Genomic DNA, 21,161 nt, shown 5'->3' with positions numbered 1-21,161 from the left:
AAGGAGCTAATGAAGGATGCAGGCCCAAGGGAAGAAGAATATGTAGCTTTACATGGGGCCAACGTAGAAAATTGTTTCAGACCTTCATTATCTACTAATATTAGCGCAAACCAAGGGAAGTATAGGCTTTGCAGAACTGAGCTCCTATCTGAGATACATCCTAATGAGAAATGACCTTCCTCATCAGAAAAATCATTGTATTTTGTTCTTCTTCCACATAAAAATCATACTCCTTCCCATTTCCTAGCTGCATATATGGATTATCCAAACTCAGCTGGAAGTAGAAGGTTCAACACAGCAGGCAACTATTGATATCAGCATGGCTAATTTTGTATTTTTAGGAGCATCTTGAACATTATATCCACCCAGCCTGCTACAAAGGAGATTAGCCCCACGGTTATGTGAATGGGAGAGATGGGGTGGGGATCTCATGACCACTGCAGCCCTCTCTCTGAGCACCCACACATAGTGCACCCACACGTCTATCAGGAACATGTCTTCGTTCTGCTGAGGTCCACGATTAGGTGGAAGGATCCCAGTGTGCATCTAGCACCATATTACAGGTGCCTGCTTCCGAATACCACCTTGGTCTTTAAGCTTCATTTGGGCTGGGGTTTGTCTGGCAACAGTATCTCTGGATTATGTTCAGACTAACACTATAGAAGGATCAGAAACACGGGTAGTGAAGGTTAACATCCTGGCAGAAAAAAAAACAAAACTCATCAGCTGCTTTTTTAACATTCAGCTGCACATACTGATATTGCTGTGTCAGAAGATTTTATCAGCGACATCAAATACTTCTCCACTATCCTTTAAGACAAGACAGTATCAAATTAATTAGCAAAGTCTCTGGAGAAAAATTATCCACATAATTCCATGCAGTTCAATGATCTTCCCCCTAGCCTAGGCTGTGTTTACACAGAAGATAAGGCAGCGTATTTCTGAGTTAGCTGGTACAAAAAGAGAAAGTCACTCACCTACAACCTGGATTATTTCAGCTAATAAGACTCCATCGGTCACATCTTGCTGCAGATCCTTTATCAATCTCTTATGGCCAGATTTTGCCAGATAGTGATTAGCCCAATCCGTGTAAATCTATTATGAGGGAAACAAACAAACAGAAGAACTGGTTGGTAATAAAATCAACCTTTAAAAAAACAACAACGCAGTTCTTTGTGTCCGTCAAGGTCTGAGAGGCTGATCTGAAAGAACTGCTTTTTGGCGGTTTGAAACAAGTCAACACCATTAAAATTCAAGGCATTGTGCAAATCAAGTATTCAGCTTACTACAGCAGGGCTTTTCCTATTCAGCAGTCTGACATCAAAGCTCACAGAAGGCTACAGAAACTTTTAAACGTGTCACAGCCTGTGTGGACCATCACACAGTGAGCTGCTCCACACAGTAATGTTGAGCTGGAACAACAGCTCTGATGCTCCTTCTTCGTATCTGTTATCGAGAGGTTTTAAAGATCTTTCTCCACCAGCCACTTCTGGTATTCCTCAGGCACAAAGCATTTCCATTTTAAGGTAACTCCTCTGCTGCATTACCCCACGAGCCTTAAAAGCCTTCAAACCCATCAGTATCAGCTCCATCTCTCAGGTCAAACTGGCCTACTAAACTGTTTGTAATCTGTCGTGCAAACTTCCAGCTGCTGGGCTTTGTTTTAAGATGTATTATCTGAAAACTACGCAAACAAAGCAGTCAAGTCAAAACCTCTTTAATTCTCATTAAGAGCCGCTCACCACACACTATTGCAGCCTGGCCGGGGTCACCAGGAAGCTCATAAAACCTTTCCAGGGCAGGTTATCTAAAAGGAGGAGGAGGAAAAATGCTCAAGCAGGAATTCCTCTTACGTACTAAATACTGTTGCTAAGCGCAGGACGCAACTGAAGAGAAGATTTGTTAATACAAATTATATTCCAAAGAACAAAAGAAACCCACTAACTATCAGGACTGTACTTTAAATACAAAGACATTACAGTTCCAGAGCTGCGGAGATGTGGCACTGAAGGACGTGGTCAGTGGGCATGGTGGGGTGGGTTAGGGTTGGACTTGGGGCTCTAAAGGTCTTCCCCAACCTTTACGATTCTATTTTCCACTGTTTATTCTCTAGTCCCACCGTTAGGTCTGCTGGGCACGCATTCCCTGTGCCATCAGTGCGTGGACCTGAAAAGCAACCCTCCCTGGGATACCGCAGTGGAACCATGTGAATGAAACACATTCCAAGCACACCGGAGGGACTTCTCCAGCTGACTGAAAGAACCACAGGGAAACAAACGCTGCATTCAACCCAGCCATTGTGTTCCCTACCTCCTCCTCCAAGAAAACATTTTCTATAACAGGAAAAAGATTGAGAAAAACAAAACGCGCGCTTTTACCCCAGCTCCCTGGGCTGCCCCTTTCCAGGCGCTGAAGCACTCACGTGGATGCAGTGCTACCAATGCCTTTTGCTGCAGCTCTTCATGGCCACTGCTCATTCTTACGGCAGATATTAAGCTAATTATGGAAACTTGCCAGGATGTTTTCAAAACCTGTTTGTTGTTAAGCTTTTGTAACGTACTACATAAATGTGATTCCTCGCGTTTCTTTTTCCTCTTCCATGCAGGCAAGTAAAAAATAATAAACATACAATGGTTGCTATTTCTAGACATGCGAAACGTTTCAAAGGACATCATGTTTTTGAATGTTCAAAACCGGGCAAATAATTGGGAAAGCAATAATAAAAACTGGGAAAACACTGCTGAGAAACTTTCCATTCACCTACTCCTATCTCCACGCATGGACTTTGAGTGCTCCCCAGTATTTCCAGAATACAGGGCATGAAGTCACATGCCCCTAACACAGCCTTCTAATTAAAAAAATACCCAAACAAGCAATCTGAAAAATAAATCAGAGGTCACTTCGTTATTGTAGTTAACCAAATCCAAGCCAGCGACATGGTTTGGGCATTATGACCCATGCAGGTCTCTGTGTCCAAGCCCATTTTTGCTTAATGGTTAACTGGGGTCTGCCTTCTGGCTTTTGTTAGGAGTAGACTCAGCTATCTGGTAGCATTTTTTCCTTGGCACACTATAATCTTAGAAATTCAATTATTTGGAAACAAATTAGAACCAAATGTGATTATTATTATTATTATTATTATTATTAAAATCTGTGAGGTTTGAATTGAGAGCCTTACAGGTAAAACACGGATCCCAGCAGGTTTGAATTAAGGGCATTACAGGTAAATATTGACTTTGGAATTACACAGCACATTCTGAGTCACGGCTACAACACTACTGTAGAAAGTGAAGTTTCATGAAAAGACAAACCCCAAACCTACAGCTTTTAGTGGTCCCACCTGAGATTCTCAACAGGAGAAGGATTTACACTGCTCCTTTTGCAGAACTTCTGCATGTGGATCTGTGCGCGGCAACAAAGCCCAACAGAGGGCTCCCAGTTACCAGCACGAGCCTGGGGAGCTCAGAACAGCACAAAGCACAAATCCTGACTACCTACAAGAACTGCACGCGGTCTTTGTCCCTGGAGGGACCAACCTAAAAGCTCGTAAACCAGAGCGGGAGGCAACAGTCTGATGTTGGGACCGCAAATCACAGAGTTCCTTCCTGCAGCCACTGTCCCAGTGATGGGGACCCAACACCCAGTGCGCCCAGGCGCTGGGCAGTGCCGTTCACCCCAGGGTCTCCCACCATGCCAGTTCCTAACTAAACCGACACAGAGTGCTTTCTGGATGGTTTCTTCCCCTGATAATTATTACAAATCAGACTCTCGTACAAGAGTTTGGATACAACTGAACATATCTTTTTGACAGCACGTACCACCATTAATTAGACCCAACGTTTTTCGTTACTGAGTGGCACAGCTATCCCAGCAATGACATCCAACAGGACAGTGCCTCTGCTGTTGCAAACTGAAGTTCACAGGGTGAAAACATGCCCTAAAAATAGACACCAATAGCATACCAAGATGATCCTAACGGCAATGCTGTACGTGGGGAAAAAAAACAGTAAAAATCATCAAAAATCCATCTGCAGTGCCACAGAATCCCAGCTTTGGGCTCCTAACACGACTTGCAGCCTCACTCTGCGCCTTGTTGTGCTCCAAGACAGTATTTAACACAACAGTTAGCCAGTAATTACTATCTGACACAATGCCATTAAAATACCAACGCTTAATGGAAGTGCTGCAACTTTCTAGTTACCATCAGCTAATGGGAACAAAGCTGTAACAAATTCAGCTCTTACTGGGGAGACAGGAGTAGCTAGTATTTTTTCAAGTGAAACTAAATGATCGATTCTACTCACACGTGTTTGTTGGAACAGCTTTGAACTATTAGCCAGCCTGTGGGAGGTTTTCCACTGCCAATTACACTTTACAGGACATTATATACATTAACTACCCCATGAAGTTAAATAGAGAAATGGGTAATTTAAGCAAACACCCCCAGAACTGCTTTCCCTTTCTTTAAAGCCTCATTCCCAGCTGGGCAGAGCTATACTCATGTAGATGAGTGCTGCCTAGAATTAAAAAAAGGGGAAAATCTGCTCTCAGTGCTCCTGTTACCCACACCCCATCCCATCCACAGCCCCTGTGGGCTGCATCCCCACCCAGAGAGCTCCTTCCCCATCTTGCACCATGCTTTAAATCACGAATCCCCAAAACTGATTGCATTCACATCTGTGAGAACTGCCAAAGTGAGTCCAGGAGGGCACATTCAAAGATGAAGCAGGTTGGTGACGGAGCTGATTGCCCAACCCGAGTCCTGCTTGGCTGCAATGGGAATACCGACTTGACCTCAGGCCAACAGAAAGTGACTGAGTTCAGAGAAGAGAAACCAAAGCCCTACTGTTTTAGCCATGAATTGTTTTTTGCTAAGATGTCACCTAAGGCGCACACCAAACTATTCCCCCCTATCACAGTTCTCATACATGAAATCACCCCGGCTACCTCTACTGCCACACACAAATAGCAACAGAAAAGGGCTTATCTGAAGAGGTGGCAGATTTGTGCTCCGAAGAAAAACCACTGCAAGTCCTAAGAAGCTGAGAAAAATCACATCTGAGGCTGAAGTCAGAGAGCTGCAGAGCGGCTGCTGTGCTTAAGGAGCCAGGATTTGCTTACTGTTTTGTAATGGTCACAGGAAAATTTGCTTCTCCCACGAGCAGGGACCTGCAAGTTCGTACTGCTTATTGGCATATTTAACACAAACGTGTGCTGCTGGAGCCCAGCTCGCTCTTCCTTCTCGAGCGGTCAACAGCCAAATGATGAAGCATGGGGAGGCGTGCGAGGCTGGCGGGGTTAATTTTAGCCCGGGTCACGCAGGCATGTGGTCAGATTTCTGTCTCAGCTACATCCCACTGCAGATCCTTGCCCCCAGCCCTGCTTCCTCGAGCCAGAGGGTTCCAAGGTTAGAGATTTTGGCATGCCTCATTCCTAGCTCCCATCAAGTCTTCTGGATCTTTCCAACCAGAACAGGCTAATTTTCTCTTGTCAGAGAAGGTGTCAAGTGTAACCTGACTTTCCAAGCAGCCGCTACAGCTCACAAGGCTGTGTGACTCCAGCAGCACCTCCTCGGGGCAGGCTCAACTCAGGAAATTATAACTGCTTCTTTGGACTCTGAGAAGGAAAAGGTAAGGAAGAGAAAAAAGCTGCAATGGGCAGGAAATCAAACCTAGCTTGCCTCGTAGTACACTGAGCACAAAATCATTCCTCTAGCCCATTTTTTCCTGATTACTTTCGAAAGAAAATAAATTAGGATTAATTTACCAAAACAACGCTCACAGTTATGAAGTAATTCCAAAGGAAAATAAAATTGGTCTCAAAGGGAAATAACTATAAATCATTTCAACTTCTAGTAATGCGTGAAGATTAAAGTTATCTGATTCAAGTAGTGAGGACAGAAACATTACAAAGGCTCTTCTTGCTTATTAACAAAAGCAATTTGCTGCGGGGATTAAGCAGTGATAAAAATTGGCGTTTGACTCGCTCCTAAGACCCAACGCTAAGCCTCTCCAGACAAGGACATGACAGCATTCCCTTTTGGCCCCAGCCAGCGCTGCCTCTCTTCACATAAAGCCTCGCTCATCTCACAGCCCAGGGTGTTTCATGAGAGGCAACACTTCTGAGGTTGGCAAAGCTGCCAAGTGGAGAGAAGGCAGAGCCTTCTGAAATGTGGAAGGGCAGAAAGTGGGATGGAACCAGCAGACAGATGAAAATCTGCAACCACCATGCAAGTGGGGTGCAAATTCTGGAGATGGGAAGGAGAAAAGAAGCAGCAAGCAGGTCCCAAACCTGAGCAGCACTTTGCCACAAGCAGAGCTTCACCACAAGCTTCCTTCAAGGGCGAGCTCAATTGCTTTGAAGGAGCTTAGCCACACATTTAACTGCTCAGGAATACAGTACTGACATTGAGCATCACAATATTAGGTATTTCTTCCAGTGTTCCCTGAGGATTATTAGTGGCAGTGGGCAGAATAAGAAAAGGCCGATCATCTTTCCAAAAAATGTGTGCGTGTCTGTTCTACAAATGCTTTCAATGCTCTTCCACCCAACACTCGTGCTCTGGGGCGCTGTCAGAAGTGGGACAGTGGGCTATGCAAACCCTAGGTCTGACCTACTTCTGAAACATCTCCTTTTATTTTAAGCTGCGTTCTTAACATAGTGGAAAATACTTGGTGACAGCAGAGCTTTAATTTGCATGGCAAAGACTGGCTCCTGGAGAGGCACACCAAGGCAAAGAATCTCAGAAGGGTTCAGCATCCCACCCAGAGCCAGACTGCAAGAGTTCCATTCCATTTTAATCATCAAAATAAGCAGCCACGTTTTCAGAAAGTGACAGATGCTTTTGAAAAACCTAAACCAATACCAGATTTCCAGCATTTTAAAACCTGATCTTCACTTTTCACTGGGGAAGAAGGAATATACACATACATATTTGTGTAGACAGGCAGACAGGGACACACACTCTCCACAGGTATCTGGCCCCAAACGTTTCTGCCAACGAGACCTGCAGATAACATCCTTACAAATGAAAACGCTACCAACCAGTTATCCGTAGGTGGCAGCATTTCTGTTTCGTTCTGCCATTTACTATATTGCTATGCCTATCAGGTATTTGGAGACAGCAAAAAGCTCTCTGCCCAACCTGCGATCCCCAGGGTTTCACCATATTTTACATGCAGAAGATGGTGCTCCACATAAATGGCTCCTGCTGAGAGGCCACCAAGTCTTCCAAGTTCTTTTTTCCCCCCCAAACAACAACAAAAAATAAAGTGCTGAATTAATTTCCACAAATATAATAAACCTAATGCAATCATCTTGCAGTCGGCCATCTGTTTCACAGATAGAAATCTAACTGAATCTTCTACTGGCTGCTAACTCCCTAAATTAAATTGTCTGTGATGACCCTGCTTTCAGCTTAGTTCCTCCTGCTTCCATTTAAAGGGTTTGGAGCGTTCTCGAAGTAATGATCTATTTGCCAATTATACAATTAAGACAACTGGGTGGGTTTGAAGCTGCACGTTTGTCAGCTGATGGAAATAAAATGTGCAGAAAAAGGCAGCACGACTACCTTCAAAGCAACTATGGGAACACGAGAAATAAGTCGTCACGTAAGATGGTAGCCCTTCTTCCACCAGCCTGCATAATGAAAACTGAGACCTCTGCAGTCTACTTAAATGCATTTGTGTATTTATGAAGAGATTAACAAATTCCTCTCCTAGCAGGATGTGGCTGCAAGTAAACAGAATTTAAGGCTATGTAAAGAAGATGACCATCTTTGTCCCTATGGACATGCGCAGACACGCTGGCCTAGAAGAGCCTGGTTACCCACTCTCTGCCTTTGCGATAAAGAATGAGCTGCGCACCACGAAGAGAAAAATTCTGCTTCTTCACTGGGTGCTGACTTAGCACATGGCTGGGGAAAGCAGGCAGGGCACCAAACCCAGCAAATCCCAGAGGCAGGATGCTGGACTCAGGAGACCACTGGCATAATCTGCTACGGCAAATCCCATGCTCCTAATTAGAGAGGTTCACCAAAGTGACTCAAGGCCCTGCTTTCATTGATCTGGCTATTAAAAATCAGTACCGTAGGCTTTCAACAGAATTTCTCATATGGAACCTCTAACAGTATTCCACAACAGAAAAAGAAAAATCACTCCAGCAAAGAAAGTAATTGTTGCTCTGCTCCTGAAGTTGTATTCAGGATTCAGGATACCATCCCTTAACAGTACTGTCAACAGGCAGATCGATAGTAGATTCCATTTATTTTGAGCACAAAGGATTCCCAATTCCCATTAAACAGCTTTCTGTTAAGTACTAAACAATACGGTCTACGCAGGTGCACAGATATTATACATTTGACTTTTTTCCTTTAGATTTTGTAAATTCTCTTAACTCTCCTTCAGACACGGAACATTTATGTTGATCCATGCTGTATATATAGTTAAGTGCCCGCAAAGGACGCAGGTGTGTGTATCAAGCATGTATGGATGAAGCTGAACGCGGCTTAAAGCAACATCAGACAAGAACACCAGCCTCGCTGCAGATAAAAATCAGAGCTGGTAATCATTCAGGAGAGTAGCAGCTACCAGAACAGAAACAAGGCTTATGGACACAAGATGAATTACTCTTTTGCCTGGAGAAAGGTTGGAGGAAAGCAGAGAAGATAATAATAATAAACAAGCAAACAAACATGTGAATGCATACATTCGAAAATCTTAACCCAGAATTTAACCACAGACACTAACATTAGAGGGGAAAAAAGAGCTGTCAGAACTAGCTGTTTCCCTGCTCTCAGACTGTTTCCTCAGTCTCAGTCAGTATCAATGAAAAGAGGGACCATAGCTGCGGGCCTGCAACACTGAATTTCTAAGTTAGAGGGCCACGTGTTTTTGGTACACAAGCTAAAGAGAATCACAGAACAGTTTGGGTTGGAAAAGACCTTCAAGAACATCCAGTTCCAATGCCCTGCTATATGCAGGGACACTTTCCTCTCGACCAGGTTGCTCACAGCCCCAGCCAGCCAGCCTGGCCTTGAAGAGCATTGTATAAAGCTTGGAGCTGCAGCAGATGAATTGAACAGGCAGGCAGCTGAGCCATGAATGAAATCTCAGAGCTGGTAGCACCCTGCAAGCCAACTCGAGGGCTGCAGCAGGCTGGTCCCAGTGCAACTCAGACCATGGGCATCACTGCAAGGGACCTCAGCATGGTGAATGATGGTTACAGGCATGCATGACAGGAGCACACATTTGTCCCTTCTGACAAAGACCAATAAAGACAAATTCTCAGTGAACTACATAGAGCTGACAAAGGCAGCAGCTGCTCTGCTCCATGGAGCAAATTTATATTTAGAGAAGCTAGGGAATACAGATTCTTCCAGAAATGCAATTCTGCTCATCCACTCTGGATCCCAAAGCTACCTTCATACAATGCCATTAACAACAGACTGGCCAAAAAGTAGTGTTGGTTTTTTTTGTTTATTTGCTTGATTTACACCAAACATCACACTGTCATAAATCTTGCACTTTCAAGCTTCTGATCATGAGATCACCCTGAAGCAACCACAGCCAGAAAAAGAATCTGATCACAGTAATGTTGATGCAGCATGACCCAGAGCTATCTACTAAATGCTAGCAAAGCCAAGCTTACTAGCACTGGCACCAGCACCCACCCCCACTACAAAATTAAACACAATTAGCATCAGTTGTGTCTAACCAGTAAAGCAGATGTCTAACGATGTAATAAACCTGCAATTTTTACTCAGGTTTAAAAACAACCCTCTCCTTTCCATTACTTAGCAAATGATCCATGGGCCCCCAAATGTGGTACATATGGCTTTGTGCTACCTTCAGTCCCCCTTATTCTCTAATCAGTCAATTCATCAGCAATCACTTGTCAGCAAAAAAACCACAACAGTGAGCTTGTTGAACAAATGTCAGAGAACATTAAATTAACCAGTCAAAGATCAGCAATGAACAGCTGACACCAGACTGAATCCAACACATGGCCTCATTCACATTATTGTTAAGCACACGTAGCCAAACACTCCACCTTCAACATGACATTAAAGGATCTTTATTATTTAGAAAACAAAAATTGCTGAAGAATAGATGGAAAGCCTAACACTAAGTAAAATTGTTGCTTTTATGCAATTAGATTTAAGGTACTGATGTGGGAGCAGGAAACATAACGGCATGCATTCCCTCTCTCTCAGCAAAGAAAACAGCAAATCAAGTTGTATTCCAATATTTTTAGCACAGGTTGTTGAAGAGACACCCTTATGAGAAGCACCTCCACGAGTAACCTGCCCAGAATGGCACATGTACTTCCTCCTCTTATTCCTTGAACACAAGGCTTTTCATCTCCTCAATTTCACTATGCCATCACCCTTCTCAGCCCAGGTCTTATTTAGGTAATGCTCCTTGGGCACATTCATACTACACACTTGTGTTGCAGAGGCACATTGTACAACACAGCTGGGCTCTCAGTTGATCAGTCTAGACTTGGGGCATTTTCTAAATGCCCCAAATTTCCCTTCTAAATTCATATTTATGAATTATCATGAAAACAAAACGTTAGACCAGAACAGACCAACTCTCCAGACATCTCATCCTCTAGAGATCCATATAGCCTATATACGGCTGATCTTCTCCTAATGTAAACTTCCAATAGAATGTCTTAAATTAAACCCAAGCAACAGATATTTCTACCTTCAAAACTGAGAAATATGTATCGTAGCTCAGGAGAACAAGGCAACAGCTGCATGGCTCTGACCAAAGGAAGCCAGAATTCAAGTAATTTCTTGAGAATGCTGAGGCTAAATATACTCAGTACTGAATCCACTGGTAGTCCAATTCTGCCTGCTCTCAGCAAAATCATCTTCCCTCCTTCACTTCCACAGTAATTAGCCTATCAAAATACTGAACAGAAGTTACACAGGCTCATTTTCCTTGGATAACAGGATTAGGATCATTACAGCAAAATCCAGTAACTGCCCAGATAATCTCTATAAGGAATTTGTTATGTTTTCCAAATAAAACCTTTTCAAAATGAAGCAGCAGATTCCTTATGACAAATAAATATGCTGGAAAGCTTACTGAAAGGGAACAACAAATACAGTGAGGGTGATGGAGCACTGGAATGGGCTGCCCAGAGAGGCTGTGCAGTCTCCTTCCACGGAGATGCTCAAGAGCCAGCTGGACTCCTACCTCTGCGACCTGCTGTAGGGTTGAGGACTTGAGAAATCAGACAGCTGTAGAAAAGTGAAATAGACTTCAGTTTATTTAAATATCACACAGTAAGATGTTCTTTGCCTGGGAGTGTTGTGGAAGAGGAACAGAACAGCTAGCAGACATGTTGGCAAAAATGTCACAATTGCGTATGAACAGGCTGTGCATATGTCAAAGCAGATGATGCCAGAGCAAAGTTTTGGGACTGCCTTCCACAAAGAGCAAGAGAATGCAAGCCAATTAGCTTTAACATTTCACATCTATGAACACAATGACAACATTACATTAATCAGTAGGCTGCAACCGTAAGGCCTGACATGGATTTCAAAAAGAAAATCCCTCCACCTCACATCCCATCTCCCATCTGCATCTATTCCTCTGTGTTCTACAAAGAGGAAGAGCTAGCACAAAAACACATGCCATGGGGAATAAAAGGTATAATAGTTAAAAAAAAAAAAAAAAAAAATTGGATATAGTTTTTAATCTTCCTTCAGTATCCTGTGAGGGACAGAACAAATGAAAATCAAGGTGTGTTCCCAAAATGCATCCTGTGTCAGAAACGGAATGAGTTTTGCAGACTAGCCTACCCCAATCCTCTTTCTGGCCACAGTCACAGAACAAAATTTAATGAGGCTCAAATCTCTATGCTTGAGTTCTAAATCAAGGAAGACAGACTAAGTGGGAATATTTCAGAAAGCCTAAAATATGCAGTGTATAGCACCTACACACACTTCTAGATTCGCAGTTCTGAAGTTCCTTATGTGATATTTTTAATTATATCCGCAATGAAATGTGATACAACTGCTTTTATAAGCTGTACATTATGCACATTCAAGCATTTGCATGTTATTAAAATTGTCTTCTAGTTTCTTCCTCTGAGTCCTGCAATGACATCAACTTCTTGCTTAAATAATTCTGCTTAATATAAGTGCATATTTTTAACATTTATATAATACCTGAGTGCCTATATTCTTTAAGGTCTCTTCCAACCCCAAGTGGTTAAGAGACAAGAAAACAGGCTGTTCTTTCAACCCAATGGACCTCGTTTCTTTGTATAAATCTTTCATAAGGGACACCACAGTTGTGTGTAATATTCTGTACAAGGCTACCTCCGCTCCCTGGCAGCTCTGCTGCATTAACACCTTCTTATCACTACGATACAGACCTTTCTAACACTTTCCCACAATCTTATGACACTGCAGTTCATAGCCACGCAGCCATTTCTTCACTGATCCTCCTCAGGAAAAAGAAAGGAAAAAGAAGCGTGTGTCCTTTTAACATGCTGTGTGCTTGCAAGCATCCACAGGAACAAACATTTAACTGACTAAAAAGACGCGTGGGAAATGCATGATTACGTGCAGTAACATCTTTCAGAAACATCCCAGCCTACGGAATGAGGAATTGTACTTTGCTGTTTATTTCAACCTTTGTAAAGAGCCAAACGCTAAACCTTTCACCTACACATCTATCTACGGGCTGAGGTTCCAAACATTTTAATTTGGAAAAGTTCTGTGATTTGCCGTGGTCCAGCTCCAACATCAAGTCAATTATCAGCTGCAAGATACTGCTACAACACGATTCAAGTAAGCTGCTCGTAAGTCACAAACACACGTAGGAAAAGCTTAGAGAACTGCAGTGATTCTTTCCCTCAGTGAAAAGTATAGATAGCTAAGTCAGCTAACAAAAATAGGTCTATCGAAATCACAACTTTTCAAACCTCTCATCATCCCAGGCAATTCTTCTCTTGCAGTTTTTAACTTAAGCACTTGAAAATCTCTTCCAGAATGAAATCTTTCTTCCAAATAAGTACACTTGCTTTGCTGTATTCTACACATTAGTCCAGAAGGCACACTGAGATAAGAGCACTGAAGGAAAATATTTAATAGAAGGGGAAGCCTCATGTAAACCAGGACAGAAATTTTATACATAGCGATAAATCTTTTAACACTCATTTCGATGGATGAGGAACTGTTTGCAAGATCGTATCCTGGGAGTGGTGGTCAATGGCAATGAGGTTCAACAAAGCCACATGCAAGGACTTGCACCTGGGTCGTGGCAACCCCTGCTGTCAGTACAAGCTGGGGGGAGCCCTGAAGAAGAGGACTTTGGTGTACTGGTGGATGGCAGCTGAGCACGAGCCAGCAGCGTGCTCCTTGCAGTCTAGCAAGCCAACTGTATCTTGGGCTGCATCAAAAGAAGCATGGCCAGCAGGGCAAGGGAGATTATTCTTCCTACAGGAAACAGAACGAACACCTGACCCACCTCCTCCCTGCACCCTTTGATCCTCAGCAGGAACAGCTCTCCCCAACTCCACACTAAGGATGCTTACATGTGCAAGGACATAGATGAGAAAGCCCACCTCCCCTCAGCCCAAACGCTTGTGCTCACATCTCTGTCTTTCCGATATGGATGAGACACTGGTTGGGTTTCCCCTTAATGCACATCCACATCAAGACAATCTGTTTACTGCAACAAAAATTAGAATCTATACAGCACAGAGCTTGTAAAAGGGCTACAGACCTCTCAGATTTCAGAGGTATACCCTCATGCTACAAGGCTGGAGGCTGCTCAAACCCAGGACAACTTAAAATTTGAATACAGAGAAAGGATGACACACTTTTTACAGCAATCTTCAATCACTGCTAAAAAAACAAGGTATTGCAAATTCTCAAAGCTATAAAGCAGTGAGTGGGACAGCTTACATTAAAAAAAAAAATAACTGCATGAGGTGTGTAGCTGACTCATTATGGTCAAACAAAAAAAAAAAAAAGAGAGGAAGGCTTCACACCACATGTTGAAATTTTGTTCTGCTGGTGTCAATGTCAAACAGGAAGAAAATCAGATGGAAGCTTTGTTTTTAGGGGCTCAGCAATGAGGAACTCTGATGTAAAAGCAGTCTGCTGGTAGCCTTGCACATGTAAGCTGCTGAGGAGGAGCGAGCCACACAAACCCCACATTTTTCTCCTGAGAGATGGCAGTGCTTCAGGACATGGGCACAGCCTATCAGCAAACAAATATCTTGCTCTGAACATTCAGGGAGAATAGCAATATGCTCTAGCGAAACTGGCAAGAAGTCCATCAGGATTTCCCAGGAAAGAAATCCAGTCATCAAAGCAATCTTGTATTAAGTAGGTAAGCCAAGATGACCCACGCTGCTTGGAGCACAGTCACTCCCACAGGTGGGTTCCAACCCTGATGATTTTAAACAACGGAAATAACCAAAGTTACCCTTAAAACCTCTGTAAAGAACAGACAGCAATCTCCAGGCCCTGGTTACCCCTCTTCAACATATGCAGTGTTTGTTTTCCCTGACTGTCTGTCTTTCAGATGTCCTCAACTTGATTCCTAAGCTGAATTAACAGATGAAATGCCTGAAAAGAAGTGCTGGCCACGAAGGCAGCTACTGTATTGAGAACCCTTTTCTATAACCACAGAAGTAGTGAGCCTCATTTTTAATAACCTAATCAGAGCTAGAGCTGATTAAGGCCCTCTAATGCTGCGTGTTCAAGCAGTTTATGCCAAGTCCTCTTGGCTTCAAGTTATGAAGAAGTGTCTGCCCTAAACGTCAGAATGCCCTTGAAACCTTTTGTATAAAACAAAAGCAAACACACAAACAACATGGCACCTGTTACATTACACCTCTGCGTGATGCTAGGCTGTCACTCCTCCAAATGAATCATGGACAGTATTCTGGAGGAGGAGTAAAGCAATGCTGTGTTTTGAACAGTGTTGGAGAACTGTTTTTGCATTGTACTGTTATGGCAAGATGCTCACCTTTACAAGTGTATCTGAAAAACCCTGGCAGAATCTGGCATCTGGGGACTCTGTGACAACAGAAGACAAAGGGATTTACCCACTGCTCCCCAAGCAGCCCTACATGGCAACAATGAAATAACCTCTCAACTTCCACACTGCGAATCTTACGCAAAGCCCCACCAAGTGGGCTGCCAACCTGACCAGCTCCGCCATCGCCAGATTGCGAGGCAACAGCTGCCCTGTGGCATACAGGGAGAGGAAGCTGGTATGGCTTTCCCCACTTCTCCATCTGCCAGTCAGGTACAGTACTGAGGCGAGTACCTTGAGCATTATGGGTTTTTCTGTCCCACCCCACCCCGCTGCTGTTTGCTTTCAAGTGCCAGCAACTGTCAGGTTGTTGGGTTTGCATTTTCTTCTCTTTAAAATGCAGGCTTCCTACAGGTGCTGATCTTGTTGGTCAAGCCCGTTCACACGCTGAGTAAAAACCGGTGCTCATGCAAAGACTTGTAATACACCGGTGCACACAGCTCTGCTGCTTCCCAAAGAGGTCTTACCTTGCACGTGAAATGGAGGTGGTTGGGCTCCCTGCAACGCCTTTCACCAGGACTTGTCTGCTGCAGGAGCCAGGCCTGGGCAGCCCCCACACCACGCTGCATATTTCCACTGCCAGCTCCCAGCTCATTATTCCCACAGGTACTCATGCGTGAAATATCTGATCCTGTGCAAAGAACTGCCTGTCGACAAGAACAGACCGCTCCTTGAACAAGATGTGTTCATCACATCGTCCCTCGCAAGGAAAGAACTTGCAAACAGAGGTTGTTAAACGATTACACATTTTTACGATCACAGAGGCTGATATCAGGAGGTACTGGGCACCTCTGCCTCCCACACAGATTTCAGATCTGTAATAAATCCACGCTTTCCATTAGAAACTTCTCAGGAAATGTTTTCCTATGAAAACCACATCAGGCTGTAATTTTCATTGTTTGAACAACCTGCCAGAGAGAGGGAGAGGGCGTGCAGCACAGCACAGTCTGAGGCGGGCGCTGCCCTGCAGCCCTCCTGCTGCACGGATTGCTGCTCTAAAGAAGGCTCCCTGAGTTTGAAGCGAGTTTAAATCTTGCTGCGGATGGCAATTCAAGCAAATAGGCAGGTGTGGGCTTCCCGGGCTCACTTCTGCTGGAGGAACAGGGAAAGAACACACTTTCTAGCCATAGGGAGCAGGGCTTGTTTTTTGTTTAACTTCTCTGGGAAGAAATACCAGGAATTTGGGATTAAATCAACCAACAAACAGAACCCCCAAAATGCTCTCTGTTGACAGACAGTAGAATTATTCTAGCACAACTGAAAGAGAGGGGAAACTTTTCAGGAAGAAAGTGCAAAAGAGACAGGTAACAGGAGGTGAGGAGAGAGCTATCTATGCAATCGGCTCTGGGTTACAAACAAGCACAAGGACAGAGATTAAGCATGCAGAAGAACTTAAAGCAGCCTGAAGGACGAACTGCAGAGCAGCAGACCCAGCTGGAGCTCTCCTTCCAAGCAGCCCCAGCCCGACCGTCTCCTTACTTACAGGAGGGCTACCTCGCCTGGACAAAGCTCCTGCTTCCTAACGCGAAAAAGAAAAGTGCTGTCCAAATGCCTGCAGTCTCCATAGAAACCGGAATTTCACCATCCAACAGTACGCTCCGGCTCGGAAAGGCTTTGTTTAGAAATCCTTACCAGCTTCATGGTGGTGTTGTTGTGCTCCCAGCGCCACAGCATCGCGCTCATGTCCGCGGCCGAGCACCTGCTGCAGCTCGGCACCCGCTACGCGCCCCAGCCCGGCTGCAGCACGCAGGTGGGGGCCGGCCATGCCGCGGGGTCAGCCCAGCCCTGCGCTCCCTCCTCGCTGGGGAAGGGGCTTGCTCCCTCAGCCCCGTGGGGACGGGGCGCTGGGAAAGTCTGCGCAGGAGGGAGCTGTAAGCCAATGCTTCTCCCGATGGGCGGCCGCTCTGATAAGCGTGCAGAGCTCTGAGAGAGCTGCGGCTTTGGGGGTGCCGGAGCGGAAAGGAACGGTCTGAGGCACGGCAGAGAACCGCAAGGGATTTCTCCGAAGTTTGTTAAGGGTACGGCAGTCTTTATCAGCTTTTAGTGCAACCCCGGCTGCTGCCGCTTGGATCTCCGTTTACACCTCGCTTGCTGAACGGGAAAGGACTACATAAAGGGAACGGGAGAAACGGAGAAGTGATTCAACACGTGGAACACCACAGATCAGCACCAGGAGCACCGACATCGCGTCTCAAGAGATTAGTAGGAGTATTTTGGCAGCAGGTACCACACTACACCACGTTTTCTGTTTTGAAGCTGCAGTAATTAAGGATCTGTAAAAGCCTTACTGAAGTTCTGTCCCTACCACTGATGCTTCTGATTTGGACTGCACTCCCGAAGCCTGTAGCTGTTATTCTGTTTTTTTCATTTGTTTGAATGATAAAGAGTAATTACTGAAACAAGCAATAACCATCTTCCTTCACCGCAAAAAAAAAAATTCCCCTACCCACTTTGGCAGCTTGACTAGCTAAGTATGGAGAAAGAGCTGCCCACTGAGTTTAAGAGTTTAATTTTACACTGGCAGGTTACATTTGAACTATGGAAGCAAAAATTGAATCCCTTCCTGAGAATAAAGCACTCTTGTTATTTCTCTTCACTCCAACACAGCCCAAAGCACAGAAACCTCTTCCCAGCCAGCCCCCACACAAGCAGGCACCCCACCGAAAGGTCACTCGTACAGCATTCAGCGCTGGGAAGGGCTGCCACAGAAGAGGTACAAGAGGGTCGTGGGCTCACACAATGACCTGCTGACAAAGCCTTGAATGAGCGACTGAATGAATGTGCTGCCTGGATGTGAAGCCAAGACGATTTGTGAAAGAATTATGTCAGAGCCCCTCACCAGAGCTCACAGGGGCTGCTCTCTGCTAGCTGAGTTTGAACGTGTCCCCCCCAGGATGCTGACACAGTGCAAACATCACCAGGCCTTCCCATGGAAGGTAGGCTCCAACACATCCTCAGCCTCTGATGGGCTGTGCATGGTTTGCCACGCTGAGTGGCCAAATTCAGCTCCAATGCTTTCCCATGTTATCCCTTACAGGTCAACTGACAATGCTGAGTATGGGCAGAGATGCTCTCACTTCAATGGTCTGAAATACTCCTACAACAAAGCAAAGCTCTTCTGAGGCTAGAGTATAAGTTCTCTGCCTCCACATTACTGTTAAAATTAATGTCCTTAATTAAAAACAGTGCTTCTTTTAGATTCTTTTTACTTAATGGACTTTCCTTACTCAGTCTCAGTTTGGGATGAAGATCTGCTGCATCCCCACAGCAGTGCCAGCTGTAATTGGAATTTACTTCTTCTATTAAAAAGTAAGAATGGAGCTGCCTTTCACCCACTTCTCACCTTTAGGCTCCCTTGGCAGAACAAAAGAGATGGAGAAAATATTCGTTAACATAGAGCTAAGTTAGACCTTCATGAAAGGACATGTCTCAGAGCTCAGACAGGCATCCAAATATCCCCATTAATGCGCTCTACAATCCCGTTATTCACTCGAGAGCCCTCAGTGACAGAGGAACACGTGGGTCTGCAGCACATCCAGCACTAAAGAGACCCTGTGCTTTCCAAATAGTGCTGCTGGAAGAAAAAAAAACAACAACCAGGAGGAAACAGGTGTTGGAGACTTTATGAATGAATTCAGTTCATACAGTCATTGTCCGTGAAACACTTTACTATAAAGAATGCTTAGGGAAGTCCGGTAACTAATAAGCCATTGTTTGTCTGCGAAAAATAGGTGTGCTAACAGCTTGCTCCACAACCATCAAACAAAGTCACACTCGTGCTTACCGTTACTTTTGCTTTTTAATCACATGGAAGAGTTCTGCCAGGCACTTTGTCTCTCATGACACACCGAGAGATGTATGTCAGCTGGGCTGAAAGTGAGCTAACTTGCAAAGTACAGCATAAATGGAAATTATCATTAATAAAACAAGCAGCCCAAGTGAGTTTCACAGCAGCCATTTCAGGTCCTGCTTCACCAAGCGAGAGGCCAGAGAACATTCACAGAATTTGGAGGTGACACATAATTAATGGGAGAAAATCACCATTAAAGAACCTCACGTACGCCGATAATAGCCATGTGAAGGTATTCCAGTACGGCAAATACAAACCTGTGACAGAGAGAAACTGAGAACATTGTCATAGAACAAAGATTCTCCATATATTCAGGGAATATGAAAGACGTGGGGATGTGCAAAGAGCAGGTGGTTATCCAACAGGAGCTGGCTTTGTCGGCACTGTATGTCTGCAACTGTTCAATGGGATTACTAACTTTTGGAGAGGCTTCAGAGAAGAGCCAAGTGAATGACTTGAGGACAATAAAATGCATCACACAGGAGCAGATTCAAAAAGCTCAGCCTGTTCCGTCTTTCAGAGAAGAGTATGGGCTCTTCTCTGAAAGATATAAGAAATAAGAGATTATAACGTACATTTAAAAATGGAATTTATTCAGGAGAAGGAATGTGGAGTGTTTTATAGAGGAGGTTAGACTGAATTATCACATTTATTGTCCTCTTACCCAGTGCCCAGTGAAATGAATGTGGGATTAAATCCTAAAATGAATCTGGGATTAAATGAGCACCCCCATGCAAAGAATTGTGTTTTAGAAATTAGAGCTACCAATTCAGTTTTTTTTTTTTTTTTTTTTAATGTTGGCTTGGAAATTCTACATCCTTAGGGACAGATCACTTCTTTTTAACCTGTCTTACTCCCATGCATGTACCAGCACAAACCAAATGCAGCTCTAATCTCTGCTATCACCTAGGTTGTGCCAGCAGCCACATGGAGCACCCAGCAGCCTTCAGGATCAAAAGGAACATCACGGCAATGCAAAGCTTCCTGTGCTCTAGTCTAGTTCTAGTCTGATTGTAATTGTATTCCAGAGTTTCTCAGTAGAGCAAGAAGTACTTGATGCTTTCTTGTTGTGTTTTTAAGCATTGATTTGTTGACCCAGCACACCACAATAGTAGAAAAAGCTGCTGAAGAACAGAAGTAATCACAGAATCACAGAATGGCCTGGGTTGAAAAGGACCACAATGATCAGATCGTCTAGTTCCAACCCCCCTGCTATGTGCAGGGTCACCAACCAGCAGACCAGGCTGCCCAGAGCCACATCCAGCCTGGCCTTGAATGCCTCCAGGGATGGGGCACCCACAGCCTCCCTGGGCAACATGCTCCAGTCTGTCACCACCCTCTGTGTGAAAAACTTCCTCCTAACATCTCACCTAAACCTCCCCTGTCTCATATCTAATCTAAGTCTCCCCTTGTCCTGTCACTATCCACAGTTGGCCTTCTGGGCTGCAAGCTCACACTGCTGCTCACACTCATGTCCAGCTTCTCATCCACCAGAACCCCCAAGTCCTTCTCCGCAGGGCTGCTCTCAAGGAGATCTTCCCCCAGTTTGTACCAATACCTGGGATTGCCCCGACCCAAGTGCAGCACCCTGCACTTGGCCTTCTTGAGCCGTATCAGGTTTTCAGGGCCCCACTTCTCCATCCTGTCCAGGTCCCTCTGGATGGCTTCCCTTCCTTCCAGTGTATCGGCCGCACCGCTCAGCTCGGTGCCATCTGCAGACTTGCTGAGGGTGCACTCGATGCCCTCGTCTGTGTTGTCGAGGGAGATGTTGAAGAGCACCGGACCCAAGACAGACCTGGATCCTGTTAAGCCATGCTGCAGGATCAAGCAGGATGCCCAGTGATGGAGAACAGCCAGCTCCTTTGTCAGTATCACAGGAGCCACCAAGGAGCCAGGGATCACTGGGAGCTCTCACAGATCCCAGTTTCTCTACATCTTTTCTTCGCTTCTCTGCCCAAGAGCATAATGGAAGACACAGTTTATAACAGCACTTGTCTACTTGTAGGAATTTTCAGGCAGAATACAACGGGAAAAAACCTAAACCCTTCATCACCAAACACATTAATACCGTCCCACAAATGTCAAGAAATTCCCAAGGCTGCTTACTCTTCATCCCCTGCAAGTTATTCCTCTTAATCAAGGAAATTATTTGCTTTCTCACTATAGAAAGAAAGAAAAGAAAGGAAGGAAAGGAAGGAAAGCAAGGAAAGCAAGGAAAGCAAGGAAAGCAAGGAAAGCAA

The 21,161-nt window shown here is 44.6% G+C and overlaps 1 protein-coding gene across 11 annotated transcripts in view; it reads right to left on the bottom strand.

Moving 5' to 3' along the window:
• The window catches only part of NAV2 (neuron navigator 2), a 319,464-nt gene that overhangs the window by 145,257 nt on the left and 153,046 nt on the right, over nucleotides 1–21,161 (bottom strand). For 10 of the 11 annotated variants that reach the window (XM_042882665.1, XM_042882667.1, XM_042882658.1 and 7 more), the window contains one exon: nucleotides 978–1,095. In XM_042882665.1, the coding sequence (XP_042738599.1) occupies nucleotides 978–1,095 (118 nt within the window). Of the gene's footprint in view, nucleotides 1–977; nucleotides 1,096–5,121; nucleotides 5,245–21,161 lie in introns of those variants that run through there. The other variant, XM_042882666.1, reaches the window with a different exon arrangement.

This window comes from Lagopus leucura, unplaced genomic scaffold, assembly GCF_019238085.1.
Source record: "Lagopus leucura isolate 7727_CA_CO unplaced genomic scaffold, USGS_WTPT01 Super-Scaffold_100035, whole genome shotgun sequence".
Taxonomy (NCBI): Eukaryota; Metazoa; Chordata; class Aves; order Galliformes; family Phasianidae; genus Lagopus; species Lagopus leucura.
This window is presented reverse-complemented; position numbering and strand designations above follow the sequence as displayed.